Raw genomic sequence first — 16483 nt, 5'->3', positions numbered from 1 at the left:
AGAGATTGAATTCTTATGGTTAGAAAGAAATTGCCGATAGTCACTCTTTAGTTGATAGCAGTCTTTTAGAGACATTTTTAACTAAAAAAAAAAGTAGCACGTGGGCTGTAGGTGGGCTAACATCTTTGGTTTTGCTGATAAATTTCTGCTGTAGCAGGTGCAGTGTGAGGGATTAATGTTTCTTTTCATGATTAATTTTATGTCTGCTTTCTATGTGTTTACTAATCTGTACATGATCAATGTACAGCAGTTTCCTAAAATATATGTAGCCTGTAAATCACAGTCCAGCATCATTGGAATAAGGGTGATGAATGAAATTAACAGTCTGCATTACATTATAGTTGAATTTGGTAGTCAACTTAACACAACTTATTTTTCTTACCTGCTTACTCTTATTTCTTTCTCTCTTTTTCATTCTAATTTGTATTTGTGGTAAGTTTCTAAACTGTTACCAGGTTCACTGAAAACATAACAGAAGGTGTGTAAAATGTATACTGCTACCTATTAATAATTCAACGGCAAGTAGTATAGAAAATGTTAGTTATTGTGTTTTTGCGCTAGGTGCCACGGCGCATGGGTTATTAAGGGAAATGAAATACTGTATTTCATAGAATATAAGACACACCTTAATTTTTAAACAGTTTGTTTCTTAAAAAAAAAAACATTTTTATGATTTTTGTTGTTAGTTTGCAAAGCCAGACTAAGAGAAAAAATTCTTAGTTTATAAAAATGAACTGACATTTAAAAGCCATGAAAATTGTCATCTGAATCTTCTTCTTTTGCTTCTTCTAGTTCATCATCATCATCATCATCATCATCATCGTCGTCCTCTTTGTATATATGACAGGCTTCACTGCCATCGAGTGAGTTACTTAAGCCATACTTCTTGAAAGATTTAACAATAATCTCTGCTCTCACTCTAGACCACAACTGCCACTGACACACTTGTTTGATTGTAGGCCATTTTAAATCTCCCTTCAGCATGAATTGATGTTGGGTTTCACCCATCATTCATGTGTTCCATTCCTCTTTCATATACACTTTAAATGATTTATTTATCAAGAGGTTGTATTTGTGAAGTAAGTCCTCTTGGAATAATAATAGGCACTGTATTTCCCTGTCTCAATTTCTCTTTCACTCCTAAACTGATCTACCACAAGAAGAGAACTTTTCTTCAATAAAGCATCTTTTCTTGTCTCCCATAATTTCATTCTAGCCTCGTCCATCCAACCTTTGTTATGCACATGTGGACACCACCACCTGGTGGTATTTCAGAAAGTTTTGGTATTATTTTGCACTCGGAAATGACCATTCGATTAAGTTTAGTAATGTCACCACAACAAGAAAGGACAACAATGTAGCGCCTTTTGCTATGTACACTTGTGTTTGTAGTTACAGTTTTAGTGCCTTTCGTGGCAACAGTTCTGTTATACGGCACATCAAATGTGAGAGGACTTTTGTCCATATTAGCTGTTTGGTTTATTTTCATGCTGGTTTTCTTTGAATGTTGAATAATAAAGTGACGGAAAGATAATATTTTATCTTCGTACCCTTGTGGCATTTTCAGAAATATTTTGATTTTGGTTTTGCATGCTACTGGTAAGTCCATGACACTTCATAAACCTGTAGCACCAACTAACTCCATCCCTAAAATCTGTTGAGTTCCACCGTAACATTAGCTTAAGAGGGTGTATTTGAATCTTTTTTTTTTTATTATTAATTCCAGTGCCATTTTCACAGTGTTCTTGAATGTATGTCATCTTCTAGTTGTTGCCATTTTGCTTTCAATCCTCTATTTGCACTTTTAGTTTTGTATTAGCAGAAGAGCCAACACCGTGTTACGAGTGGAGGCCGAAATGGACGCGTTTTAGCTCAAGCAGGCTAGCGTGAGGAGGGTAGAACTATACTGACGTGAGGTCTGGAATATGACAAGGAATGAGAATTCAGAAAGCGGACATAATTAGTTTGATACTTAACTTTAATCCATTAATGATGAATGTCACCATTGATGGTACATGAGTCACAATATTATCTGTTCAGAAGACATTCTTGAAGATACTACTTATAATAACTGAATATGGCGCCTTGCTAGGTCGTAGCAAATGACGTAGCTGAAGGCTATGCTAAACTGTCGTCTCTGCAAATGAGAGCATATTTGTCAGTGAACCATCGCTAGCAAAGTCAGCTGTACAACTGGGGCGAGTGCTAGGCAGTCTCTCTAGACCTGCCGTGTGGCAGTGCTCTGTCTGCAATCACTGATAGTGGCGACATGCGGGTCCGACATATACTAACGGACCGCGGCCGGTTTAAAGGCTACCACCTAGCAAGTGTGGTGTCTGGCGGTGACAACACATTTAGTCTTCCTGTTGTTTTTTTTTCAATTCTTCTTTACTAGCCCGCCAGTCGTGAATGGTTTTTTTTCTGTTGGCGGAGGGCCGAAATGCCACTCAGCTGCTCTGCTTCCATGTTTCTCTGCAGATGCTATTACATTCAGTTTATAGTCCACATTGTAATAATACCTTTTTTCCGTTATGAAACTAGCTGCTAACAAAACTATTGTACTGTTACTGATAACACAAATCACTTGCAATTAAAGTTCCTTGGCACTGTAGACAGCAATGATGAATCATAAGCTGGACAGTGTTCTGGGTTTATGATGGTGGGGCGGTAGGGAGACAGTTTTATCAAGCTTTTGGATACTTGCAACTCCTGTTCGTTGCGTTGGTACACTGCTGCTGCCAGTTGAATCCAATGTTTCCATGTAGAGAGAGGTTTCCTGTGGCATTGAATATAGGGCCATTTTTAAGACTGGCAGGAATTTTAAATCAAACACTGGACATTTTTATGTTAATCTTGAGTACAATATGCACGTAAGTGTTCAAGGCAGTTTTTCAAAGAAAAATGTGTGTCTCATAGTCTGTAAAATACGGTAGCAGATTCAACCATCAAGGAGCATGTCAAGATAGCGAGATGTTTCAGTGTGCCCCTTTGTACTGTCCCTTCCCTGTTGAGGTACAGATTCATATGTAGATAGGATGAAGAGTGAGTGGAAGTGATAGACAGTAAGCTGGACCTGGTAAATTCTACTTCTCACCCCTGGTGTATTATGTACCAGCCACACAGATGGGATGAGGTCCTTCTCACACATCTCTGCTTAGGACACAGCCCTATGACATAACTTCTTGCTCCGGCGAGAGAAGCCTCCAGTGTCTGGTCCTTGTGGAGTATGAATCACACCACACATCATTTTAATAGACTGATACTGTGTTTTAGATTCAGACAAGAGGTCAGCAGCAACTTACTGCTGTATTTGCCCTCTCTTTTATCTGACAATCAAATGAATATGGTGCTCATTTAGGGGTTTTAATTGCCAGCTTTAGAACATCTGACCGTTTTTACATTTTCTTAATTGTGTGGATGACCAGAATCCAGTACCAGCTGCAGCATATAGGCAGCAAAAATTCGATTTCCAATATTTCACATAATTATTGAGTGAATTAAAAAATTAAAAATGGTGTTACGATCTACTGAGTAAGAGATATAAGCTTATAATAAAAATTAAACACAATATGATGAGTATTACAGTCAGGAACTGTGTGTTTGTCACGAGGCAGCATAATTGAGGCCATCCACTATTTTGGAATGAGACCACTTTGCAACTTGCAACAAACAAAATTTCAAACTTTTTGGTGCTGATGCCCCCACAAAATGATGAATGTAAAAAGACTTATCACTTACTACATTTTCTGCTGTTTGTGCAATCAAACTTCAGCACGTGGTGTGACGTATTAATGTATTAGTTCTTTATTATGAAGTCCATTCACAACACAGTTTGTGTACTGTATCTACATAAGTCATGAATGAATGTACCTGCAAAATTACATTATCGTACTGCACATAGTTCAGGAGGTATGATTTACCAAACATTTATGTGCATGAAAAATTAGCTTTTGCTTAAAATGACGTGCAGTAAAACTTTAACATCAGGCTTGATATTTTGATTTATTACGTCTTTATAGATAATTATATTTGCAACACACTTTGCTTACAGTATCTACAGATATCATTTAATGTGTGTACAAAATTGTCATTGTACACCACACAGTTGAGGAAATGTGTGATCATAAATGTAGAGGTGCATGAAAAATTGGCTTTTGATTATAGTGGACCACAAATTGCCCAGTTCATATTCATCCAGTGTTTCATAGTGAGAACACATACCAATTTACAACAAACTTTAAGCATAATTTCAAACTTTTTCTTGCTTACATGCTTAAAGGCAAATATTTAACACATTAAATAATATTAAGTAATGAACAGTATTAGGGAAAGGATAAATTGCTCATCACCATAAAGATGACCCATTGAGTTTCAGACAGGCACACTGAAAAGACTATTAAACATTACTGCTTTTGGCCAAAGCCTTCAGCAGAGAACACACACACACACACACACACACACACACACACACACACACACACAAAAGGAAGCACACTTTATGCATACATGACAGTTGGAGTTGCTGCTTTGCTGCTGGTAATGGTCATGTGTGCATGAGGTATGCTTCCTTGTGTGAATATGTGTGTATTTTCCTTGCTGAAAAAGGCTTTGGCCGAAAGTATAAAGTGTCACAGTCATTTTGTTGTGCCTGTCTTCAATTCAGTGGGCCATCTTTACGGTGAGTAGCAATCTATTATTTTCTGTTGTTGGTATTCTGATACTGAGTTTCCATTGTTTGTGAAGTAATTAGACATTTGAAGCTGTTTTATACGTAAGAGTCTGATTCTGTAAAGGATTGGTATTTTACTGGTTCAGTAGACAGGGCTGCCACATCTGGCGAAAACATTGGCTGTAAACCGGCTAGGCATAAACTCAAACTGAGCTCGGGTGACAGATACAGGTACATGAAGTGTTTATTTACGAACCTGTAAATGCTTGCAGTACTTATGTTCGGCATCTAGTTTCAAACTAACTGGTTCATTCTCAAGCCTGGACTGCTGAGGCGGCACCAAAAATGCAGTACATACTTTATCAGATATTCACAGAATGATTGTAACAGTCTACATATGCCTCTTAGCAACTCAGAATTGATTCCGAGTCACTAAGAGGCACATGTGGATTGTGCGAACATTTTGTAAAGTATGTGGACTCGAAAATGAACTGGTCGATTTGAAACTAGTCGCCAAACAAATGTATGGCAACTGTTGAAAGAGTTTTTAGTAAATGCTTCGTGAAATATTAAAATAGTTGCCGGTTCCATCTCGACAAAATGTCTAAACTGAAAAAAGATACAGGTAAGGCATTCTGCACTGCATCAACTCTGCGTTTGTGGCAGAGTTCATTGAGCATTGTGGCTGGGATGGAGCGGTTGCCAGTCTCTGTGACCTGTGACAGATGTTTCCAACAGGTGAGACATCTTGAGAGCGTGTCGACCATGGCAACAGTCAAGTGCTCTCTGTATTGGGCCTTAGTACGTCAGGAATATAATAGCTGATGTTCAGATTACCACTGTGTGAAGCAGAGGTGCTAGATACCTTACGGCACACCACACCACCACCACAGCACGCGCTAGTCCCATATGATGAAGATAAGTGCAATCTTACAATATTCATTCGCCTCACACCTATGTCTACATCTACATGATTACTCTGCAATTCACAATTAAATACCCAGCAGAGGGTTCATCACACCACCTTTAAGCTATTTCTCTACCATTCCACTCTCAAGCAACACTTGGGAAAAATGATCACTTAGCTCTTTTTGTGCACGCTCTGGTTTCTCTTATTTTATTATGATGATCATTTCTCCATTTGTTTATGGATGCCAATGAAATGTATTCACACTCTGAGGAGAGTCAGTGATAGAAATTTCACGAGAAAGTCCCACCGCAGTGAAAAATGCATTTGTTATAATGACTGCCACCCCAATTTGTGTATTGTATCCATAGCACTCTGTCCCCTATTTCATGATAATACAAAATGAGCTGCCCTTCTTTGGAATTTTTTGTCGATCTCTGTCAGTCCTGTCTGAAGTGGATCCCATGCGGCACAGCAGTACTCTGGAAAGGGGAGGGACAAGTGTGGTGTAAGCAGTGTCTTTAGCAATCCAGTTGCACTTTCTAAGTGTTCTGCCAACAAATTGCAGTCCATGGTTTGCTTTCCCCACAACATTATCTGTGTGATGTTCCAGTTTGTCATTCGGAATTATAAGCCATAAGTATTTAATTAGTTACAAGCTTTTAGATTTGCATTATTTATTATGTAACTGAAATTTAGTGGAATGTAGCAATATTATGATAAGGAAAGTTGCTACTCTCCATATAGCAGAGACGCTGAGTCGCAGATAGGCAGAACAAAAAGATTTTCACACTCAAACCTTTTGGCCAATGGCCTTTGTCAACAATAGACACCATATGCACTCGCATAAACGCATCTCACACACGCAACTGTGTGTGTCGTGTGCTTATCTGTGACTCAGCATCTCCGCTCTGTGGTGAGTAGCATCTTTCCTTCTCATAATATTATTACATTCCATCCTAGATTTTCCATTGTTTGAAATTTAGTGGGTTCTTTTTAGCGCTCATGTGTGTAACTTCACACCTTTCATAACTTAGAGTAAATTGCCACACTCTGCATCATACAGATATCTTGTCTAAATCATTTTGCAATTTATTTTGATCATTTAATGACAATATAGGACAGTAAATGACAGCACCATTTGCAAACAGTCTAAAAGGACTGCTGAGATTGTCTCCTAAATCATTTATGTAGATCAAAGGAGGGCCTATAGAACTTCCTCGGAGAACGCCAGATATTACTCCTCAGAGACTGTGACACAGATGTGTCCCTTGTGATGCCATGCTCGGATTCGGGATGTATCTGAAAAGATGATGTGATGTCTCTTCTGCATGCAGAGTTGCTGTCGAGCACAGCCCTGTTTGCATACCCCTCACTCTTGCTGTGGCGAGGGAAGCCGCAATAACGCTTGCCGAGCTGAGCCGCGTGATGTTCCAGATATCGTCACACAGTCAGTGCGGATACTTACCTTGCAGCAAACAAACACATTTGCTAACACGAGGTACAAGATGTGGCTGTACGGTCTGTCGTCTCGGTCACTAGTCGTGTGGAGGCATTGAGATTGTGCTTGCTGTTGAGTTTGGCCCTTCTGAACTCATAATTTTAATATTCACAGCAGTCACAGAATAATGAACACCAGTCTCAATTAGGTCACGATCCTGCCACTGGTTGATTCCATTGTGGCTTGTAGAAGTTTCCCCTTCTTACAGGAGGCATAACACAGTGTTCTCACAAGCCACTAACATTCAAATGTGATTTCTGAATGACAAACCTGCTGTGCAATCTTTTTCTGTGTATACAGACTGTAGATGGTGTTAATCTAACCTACTGTGTGTGACTGCATTGAAATGCTAATCTATTTTCAGGAGCCGGTTCCCCGTTTCTCATAAATATTGGAAAACGTCATGTTACCTTCTTGAGTTTCTGATAAAATTCTTTATTTACTCAACCACTCTTGGTCGACTGACAGTCATCAGCTTCATAAAAGTATCCACAGCATCATTTTAGGCATAATATAAAATCATTAACATCAGATGATAAAACCATGAATTGGATGCTGTTACCTTATCATAATATAAATCACATCATCAGTCTGTAAAACCTGCTATAGTGCACCTGTTCATGTTATAATGTAATATACAGGGTGGCACTCTAAATGTGTTACCATTTTGTTTTTGAATATAAACTTTATTGTCAATACAATCTGAAAGGAACATATACTACAATGAGGAGCTGTCCATGGAGATCTGTTCTAACTCAGCACATGCTCAATATATCCACCATTTCATTTCCTAACTTCCTTCAAACGAACACTGAAGTTAGTGGTTACCCTACGGCACATGTCTTCCGTAATTTCACTGCAATCAGGTGGACATTTCAGGAAAATTTTTTCCTTTAGGTACCCCCAAAGAAAAAAGTCACACGGATTGAGGTCTGGGCTATTGGAGGGCCAATTTTGTCCGTGATTGAGGTGACCTGGAAACCTGAGTGAAATGATCCGCATGTCGAAATGCTCGTCTAAAAACTCCAACACAGTGTTTGCAGTATGTGGCCTTGCTTCATCTCGCATGAACCACTGCGTGTTGAAGAGCAAGGCAGTAGCAAGAACCTGTGGAATGAAGCTATTGCGAAGCATGCTCAAATAACACTCGCTATTCAGTTTCTTTAAAGAAAAAGGGTACAATAAGTCTGTGAGTGGAAATTGCTTCCCACGCTGTAATCCTCGGAGCATAATGTTGTTGTTCGTGAAACACTTGTGGGTTTTAAGTGGCCCAAAAGTGTACATTTTGTTGTTAACCACACCATCTAAATGAAAATGCGCCTCATCTGAAAACCAAACGTTGTTGAGAGTTTCTTCCCTATCCTCCGCCCACTGAGCAAATAGAAGTCTCTGCTGCTTGTGTTCTTCAGTGAGCTTCTGTGCACAGGTCATCTTGTATGGGTACATGTGGAGGTCACTTTTAAGAATGCGTTGAACGGAGTGTCTGGAAAGTCCCAGTTGCACTGCTGCCTTTCTACACGATTTCCCGGGACTTGTCTGTACAGCAACTCGTACCGCTTCAATATTCTCCGGCGAACAAACAGGCTTAGGCCGAGGTAGCTTCGCTTCCAATACTGTTCCTTCCTGTACAAGTTTATCGTACAACCTGTGGATGGTCTTCTTGCAAGGGACCCATCGTGTGTTAAAGTGCTGTCGAAAACGCCTCTGAGTCACAACAAGGCTTTTCGTTTCACGAAAAAGTAACACAATTGCCGATCGTTGCTGTGTCGTTGTCATCCATTGCTGCTTACTAGTCTCCTAGCGGCAGTATCATGAATTACACGTCATTTCTTAACTCATTTGTTTTTCCAAGCTCTGCTGGTACTGCTGTAGAGATCTCAGTGGGATATCTAATGTGCGTAGTAAATTGTGAAAGAAACAATTGGTAACACATTTCGTGCGCCACCCTATAAATTGTATCCTCACTCCATAAAGTGTGCTAGGTATTTGGGTTGGATGTAATTTATGTTATAACGTGAATGAGTGCACTGCTTAGCACAGTTCATATACCAGGAGCAATCTAAATGTTTCCATTTGAGGGATGCTACTGTAGAGAGTATGCAGTACAGCAAGAAACCAACATACTTGTATAAGCACCGACATGTAGGCAAGGGATTAGTGCAGCATTCGTGTCCTTATGGCATACGTGCAATAAATGTTGAAATATGAACTGTGCTAGTGGTGTTACCAAATGCATCGAAACAGGACCAACATGCTACTACTGTTTTCTCGATTGCCAAAGTACATAAACGCCAGTAGACATCCATCGGAGCATGAAGAGTTTGTATGGGACAGCAGGTCTGTCACAAACCACCCAGGGGTGCAGCAACTTTGATAATGGACATCCCTGTATTGCAAATGTCATAATGCAAAAGTTATGCCAACTCGAATATGACACTCTCGAGCACCTGTCCTATAGCTCTGATCTCTCCCCGTACGATTATCACGCCTTCGGTGCCTCGAAAAAGACCTCAAACAGTCGACGATCCCGGTCGGATGAGGATGTGCAGCAGGGTGTTCCAGACTTCTTCACACAACAGGATATGGGGTTATACCAAATGGGGTATCTTAAACGTGGTGCATCAGTGAGAAGAGTGCCTTGGAAATTTTGTGTGGTTGGACTTAGGATTTTGGACAGTACAGTGAACAGAAACTTTTTCATTATCCCTTGTAGGCTGATGATGTAATTTAAATTGTGCACAGCCTTACACAGTTCTTATAGATTGATGATGTATTTTATATTATAATGTGATCACAGTGTCTAATTCATGGTTTTATCCTCTCACATGAACCATTTTATGTTTTGTCTAAAATGATGTGGTGAATACTTTTATGAACCTGATGATGGTCAGTTGATTGAAACTGGTTGTGTAAATGAATCATTTTATCAGCAGCTCAAGGTGGTGACAGGACATTTTATTTAAATGCTAATAATCTGCATATACAAATGTGCGATATGTAAAATAAAGGAAAGGAAACTGTTCATCTGTAGCAGACTTATGTATTGAGCATAGAAAAACATAACAGGAGCATTATTCACACTAGCTTTCAAGCCCACACACACACACACACACACACACACACACACACACACACACACACACACACACGTGGCCACAGCAAGGCTTGTCATCAGATGTGTAATACACTTCGTTCCAGTTTGACAACTGTTGCGTGCCTTCTTCATTGTGTCGCAATTTTAGTGATCGGCTGCATATTACCTTCCATCTTCACCTCTTTGCATTACTGCTGTTCACAGATCACTTTTTTTTTAAACCTTTTGCTGAAGTCCTCTTACAAGAAAAATCATTCGTGGAATTGTCAGGTGCCTTCTTTAATGAATAATATTACTCTTTCAAATGTTGGGCAGGGGAGGAGTGTGTCCAGTAATGCATTACAGATCTCAGATTTCTTCAACAAAAATTGGTACTTGAAAGATGGAATTGGCAAAAGTTTCTAAGATAGTGAGTGAACAGACCTACTGCAAAGTCCATGGCAAGAGGGAAAGTAATAAATTATCCAGACATACATGGGAAAATTAGCAGTCTAATGTAATTTTTTTTCTTTGTCATTTGTACTTCAGCACACCAAAGTACTGCATCACTTGCAATTTTTTTTTAATCAGTATGCAATATTTTAACTTGGTTTTCTGACCATTTGTGAGAAAGAAATTGATGAGAGTTCTTTTCTGTCTCTTTACACTTTTTGATCCACAACTTATTTTAAATTCTGGTTACATATAAAATATTACATGGGCTTGCTTCACAGCTGCTTTGATATTTAGCTTCTTTCTGTCTCTCTCTATTTTAAATATTACTTTGGAAATATGCTTTCAATAATATATATGGTAATTGCATATCATTTCATGCTTTACAAAGCACAGGCAATTTAATGTAAGTATAATAAAAAATTCCTCATTTATACACTAGTTTGAATTAAAATACATAATTCATCTGGATTCAGAATAGTTAGATGTAACCAGATACACATACAGTTTCACATCATAAAGAAAAATTTAGAGCTGCTTGGTCGTTCACACAATGCTTCCAGTTTCACCTTTGTAGTTAGAAGTAAGCAAAAAGTTTTATGTAGAGAATGTTGACGTTTTCCTTAATTAAAGATCTTGTTATGGCAGTATTGCACACCTCCCTTCAAGGGCTGAGTGTGGAAGGTGGTAAATCAGTAAATGCTAAGACCTAATACTGCTGTGGAAAAAGAAATTGTCTGTGTTGTGCACTTCTTCCCAGATGAAGTAATGAGTGAAAGCAGTATTGTATGTAATATAGCTACAGTAATTTCTAGCCTTTATCTCCTGTTTTGTTTTGGATACATACCAGTGTTACATACTACCTCGTGATGCAATTGGAGTATTGTGCAGTTTTCAGTTGCAGCTTCCTGCAGTGATAAAGCCACAAATAGTAATTATAGTTCTGTCTTCAGTTGTATCTTGTTGCAGAAAAGATTCATTAAAGGCCTGTGTTAGCAATGAAGGTACAGCTCCTTAAATCTTTCTTCTATCCCCAGAAATTAAATAGTTCCTTGTCAGGGTTGTACGGGGTGGATGAGAAGCCACTTCCCTAGTTTTAAATGTTCAAGAAAAATATGAAATGATCATATGCTATTGATGGCCAGGAGGCCCCAACTGGGGAAGTTTTTATCACCAGTTGCAAGTCTTATTTTGGGCAATGAAACAGTGGGCAACTTGTGTATCGATGATGATGATGATGATGATGATGATGATGATGATGATGATGTAAACACAACGCCCAGTCCACAAGCGAAGAAAATTTCCAACCCAGCCAGGAATCGAACCCGGGCCTGTTGGGTGGTAGATAAACACGTTACCACTCAGCTAAGCAGATGGTTTAAATGTCCATAAATTTTTTATTAATGAATATTTGCACATGGAAGCTGTAGTAGGTTCTCAGGACCATGAGTGCATGTGAACTAAACTACAATTCCATATACACTCCTGTGTTGGTGACCAAACAACATAAACATACAGAAATTTTTTGCCATTGATTTCTGCGTGAAAATCAAAGGTACAGTTTAGAGGACAACTGTGATCTTCTCCTCTAAATCGTCCAGAGTGCTGGTGTTTGTTTGGTACACGGGACTTCTCGGAGACCATTCATGGGGTCCACAATGTCCCAGCCAATGTACTGGAAAATGTTTGTCCAGCTAGTCATGAATGATGCAAGCAAAATGTGGTGGTGCTCCATCCTACTGGAAACATATATCCACAACATTGTCCCACTGTGACATCAGTGGCCAGACATATTCCTTCAGCATCTGGCAATACTGGTTGCTGTTCATGGTGTCTCACAATACGAATGGACCAATGAGACGATCCGCGGTCATATCGCACCAGAAGGTCAAAATTTGGTCAGCTTTGTGATTTTTCAGTTGATTTAGCTGGACTGTGCATGAAGATGTTCCTCACTGCGACTACATTTTCTGGAGATCACGCCACCAAAGGTCGTCATGCTTGTGGTTTATGCACAGCTGACCCGGCTGTCATTAGCTTGTGTGACAATTCCTAATGTTTTTAGTATCAGATGTGGCATGAGGGCTGTGAACTCCCCACCATATTGGCTCAAGGAGGACTACAGATCACCACTCTTCAAACTGCAAAGCGACCTGGACCTGTTCTCGTAAGGTAAACATTCGTGCCATCTCGTCGTTCACTGTAAAAAGATGCTACGGACAGTTAAGGTATTCTCAGGGATTCTGTAACAGAACACAACAATGTTCATTAATAAATATCAACAGTGACAAATCTTTTCAGCATTTAAAACTAGGGGGTAATGTCACGCCCCCCATTGTACAGTTTCTTACCATCTTCGCTAATTTTTTAACTTCTTCAAAAATAATAAATGTGAACCTTTCTAATATATGTCTCTACCTCGATGATCATCTCCACACTTACACTGAATTTTTATCGGGAACAAATTTCTTCATGTTTAGGAACAACAGGAAATTACAGGGAGCCGACTAGAAAAATGTGAGTGAGTGATGAGGGGGAGGTAGGGGTGGTGGCAGTCCGTAATTCAATTTGTGCAGTTTTGTGGTGACAACACCAGATGAGTATGCTAGTGCATTGTTACGGTGAAACAGCATTTCATCTTCACCAAATGGACTCGAGTTTCTTTCAGTTCCGTGTCAAAGTGCTCCAGTATTTCACTGTAGTATTGTTCAGTGACCAAATGTCTGTTTCCTAAGAAGGCTAAAAGTATGACACCCTTCTCATTCCAAAAATTCATTGCCATAAATATTCTGGGTGATGGAACTGTCTTCATCTTATTTGAGGCGCATTGATCAGAAGCAAGCAGTTATTTGATTGTTGCTCAGTTTAAGGGGTATAATGTGGAGTCAGTCTCATCACTCATGACAGCTTGATAGAAAGAAAATCATGAAGATCTTGCTTCAGTTGCTCCAAAAATAGCTCCAAAATTGAAAGCCTCACCTATTTTCTGTCAACAGTTTGCAATTGGTGCACTTGTTGGACAGACTGTTTTTTCATTGCCATTTTATCTGGTAACATATTAATTGACATCCCCATTGGCACTTGGCCATCTTTCACTATGTTGTATCATGGATTTTGTTCAATAATTTATTCAGTAATCTCATCTTCCAGTCATCCTGGGTGACCACGTTTAAATTGGTTGGGCAGTGTGTAACTGTGGTCATTGGTGGTGCTGCATCACCAGAAACGACATTCAGTTTCACTTCTATATATTCATGTGTTTTCCCATACACAAAAAAAATTGCTGATGCTACTGCAATATTTTCCCATCTTGACAAAAACAACATAACTTATGGATTTACAGAAATGGCTGCCAAATCAGACTTATTGTATGAATCACTCTCATGTTTTATTTTAGCAGCGACTGAGAGATGAAGACATGAAATTGGAACACCAGATTGCAAGGGCCGCAACATCACTATTGAAACAAGAGCACTTACTGAACCATCCTCCGAGTTAAATTAGTTGTATATGTGATTATTGCATACTGAAATACCACTGACAAGGAGAGGTTTTCAGCAGTTGGACTGACTTTTCGAAACAGTCTTCATAGTAGTGGCCCTGTAGCCATTCACTCTGATTTGCCCCCATTTGCGAGTAATCCACAGAAAAAAATTCTGAATTTTGCGTGATGCTCTATACCTTGAAGCATAGGAACATTAATCAGACTGGTTGCATAACATAGCTGTTAAGGTGCAATTCTCCCATATCCATGATTGTGTGTTTGAATGTTGTCAAGCATCTAAAAAATTTTTATTTTTAAATCTTGGTCAAAATTACTTTGTTCATTATTTATATACAGTTTATTACATGTATTTTTTTAATTTCTATTCCTTTGCCATGCCATTTTGATCAACATACTATCTCTTTGTCACTCCTATTTTTTCTTCCTATAATTCTTTTTCCACTAGCAATCTTTGTGCATGTGAATTTAATTATTTATATCTAAAAACGAAGATGATGTGACTTACCGAACGAAAGCGCTGGCAGGTCGATAGACACACAAGCAAACACAAACATACACACAAAATTCAAGCTTTTGCAACAAACTGTTGCCTCATCAGGAAAGAGGGAAGGAGAGGGAAAGACGAAAGGATGTGGGTTTTAAGGGAGAGGGTAAGGAGTCATTCCAATCCCGCGAGCGGAAAGACTTACCCTAGGGGGAAAAAAGGACGGGTATACACTCGCACACACACGCACACATGTCCATCCACACATATACAGACACAAGCAGGTCTGCTTGTGTCTGTGTGTGTGTGTGTGTGTGTGTGTGTGTGCGTGTGTGTGCGTGTGTGCGTGCGTGTGCGTGTGCGTGTGCGAGAGTGTATACCCGTCCTTTTTTCCCCCTAAGGTAAGTCTTTCCGCTCCCGGGATTGGAATGACTCCTTACCCTCTCCCTTAAAACCCACATCCTTTCGTCTTTCCCTCTCCTTCCCTCTTTCCTGATGAGGCAACAGTTTGTTGCGAAAGCTTGAATTTTGTGTGTATGTTTGTGTTTGTTTGTGTGTCTATCGACCTGCCAGCACTTTCGTTCGGTAAGTCACATCATCTTTGTTTTTAGATATATTTTTCCCATGTGGAATGTTTGCCTTTATTATATTGAATTTAATTATTTTTGTATATCTGTCACAATATTTAACATTTGAAAATGTTGATTTATCAGTTAAAATTCATAGATGAAATAATCTGTTCATATTGACTGTGCAGTGGTGTTAGAATGTATTTTTCACTAAAAGATGTACTTTTTCTTTGGATAGTAATCATCTTACAAACATTTAAAACATAAATTATTATTGCAGATGAAATTTTGAATGAAAGAAGGGCTTATAAGTAAAACAAAATTCCAGCAAAATGAGAAATATAAATAATGAATGCAGTAAAGTGGATGAAAATGGAGTGTAAGAAAAAAAAGTGGAAGATATTAAATTGAAGTTAAACCACATGAACAAAGATTCCAAGCGAAAGAGAAATGAGAACAAATCACAAAGCTACTACGAAGGTTAATATGATGTAACAAAGGAATAGAAATAAAGAAATACATTTAAACCAATAAACTGAATAAAAATAATGATCAAAATTGTTTCAATAAAGATTTTAAAATAAAAAAATCAAAACACTTGATGAGATACAAACCCAGAACCTATTGCATGTGAGGACTGTACCCTAACCATTAAACTATGCAACCAGTCTGTTTAATGGGTCTCTTTTTTTTTTTTAAAGCTGTAGAGCGTCATATAATTTTCTGAAATTTTATTCGTTGATGACTTGTAAAGGACAGTCCACCAGGGCGAATGGCTGTAACATGTGATACCTGGGACTTCAGACTACATCATTGGATAGATAGTTTCAAAAAGTCAATCCCACCACTGGGACATCTCCTTGTAAGAAGCATGTCATGAAATGGCCCGACAATATATCTCTGGTGGCTTCAAATATTCTATCGTAGGGTAGTTTTCTGTGAGTGAACTTGCAAGGATCTTTTTAAATGTAAAACTTCATTATTACTGCTGGTGCTGCCACTGAATACATTGTCTTCTTTCTCATTTTGCAGCAGTCAGATGAAACAACCAATGTGCTATATCACCCAGATGACTTCAAGGGACCAATACTCTTCTCGTTCCGAGCCAAAGCATTTTTCGGCAAGAAGAAAGCTTCGGTGAAGGTGGAAGACGGCGAGTGGTCCGATAAGTTCTCGCTGGATGTTGCTGGCAGTTCAGGGGTTGTGAACTGCAAGTATGGCGATACTGTTTACCAGGTACGTGCAGTCATAGCCACAGTAAGTGGATCTCATTGCTCTTCACTGTTCATTTCACCATTGCCTTAAGCTTGGTCACATCTAAA

At 39.0% G+C, this 16483-nt stretch overlaps 1 protein-coding gene across 1 annotated transcript in view; it reads left to right on the top strand.

Moving 5' to 3' along the window:
* LOC124552247 (vacuolar protein sorting-associated protein 13-like) overlaps positions 1-16483 on the top strand; it is a 494948-nt gene that overhangs the window by 338349 nt on the left and 140116 nt on the right. The window contains exons 44-45 of the mRNA XM_047126529.1: positions 10995-11009; positions 16194-16397. Coding sequence (XP_046982485.1) covers positions 10995-11009; positions 16194-16397 — 219 coding nt within the window. The remainder of the gene's footprint in view (positions 1-10994; positions 11010-16193; positions 16398-16483) is intronic.

This window comes from Schistocerca americana, chromosome 10, assembly GCF_021461395.2.
Source record: "Schistocerca americana isolate TAMUIC-IGC-003095 chromosome 10, iqSchAmer2.1, whole genome shotgun sequence".
NCBI lineage: Eukaryota > Metazoa > Arthropoda > Insecta > Orthoptera > Acrididae > Schistocerca > Schistocerca americana.
This window is presented reverse-complemented; position numbering and strand designations above follow the sequence as displayed.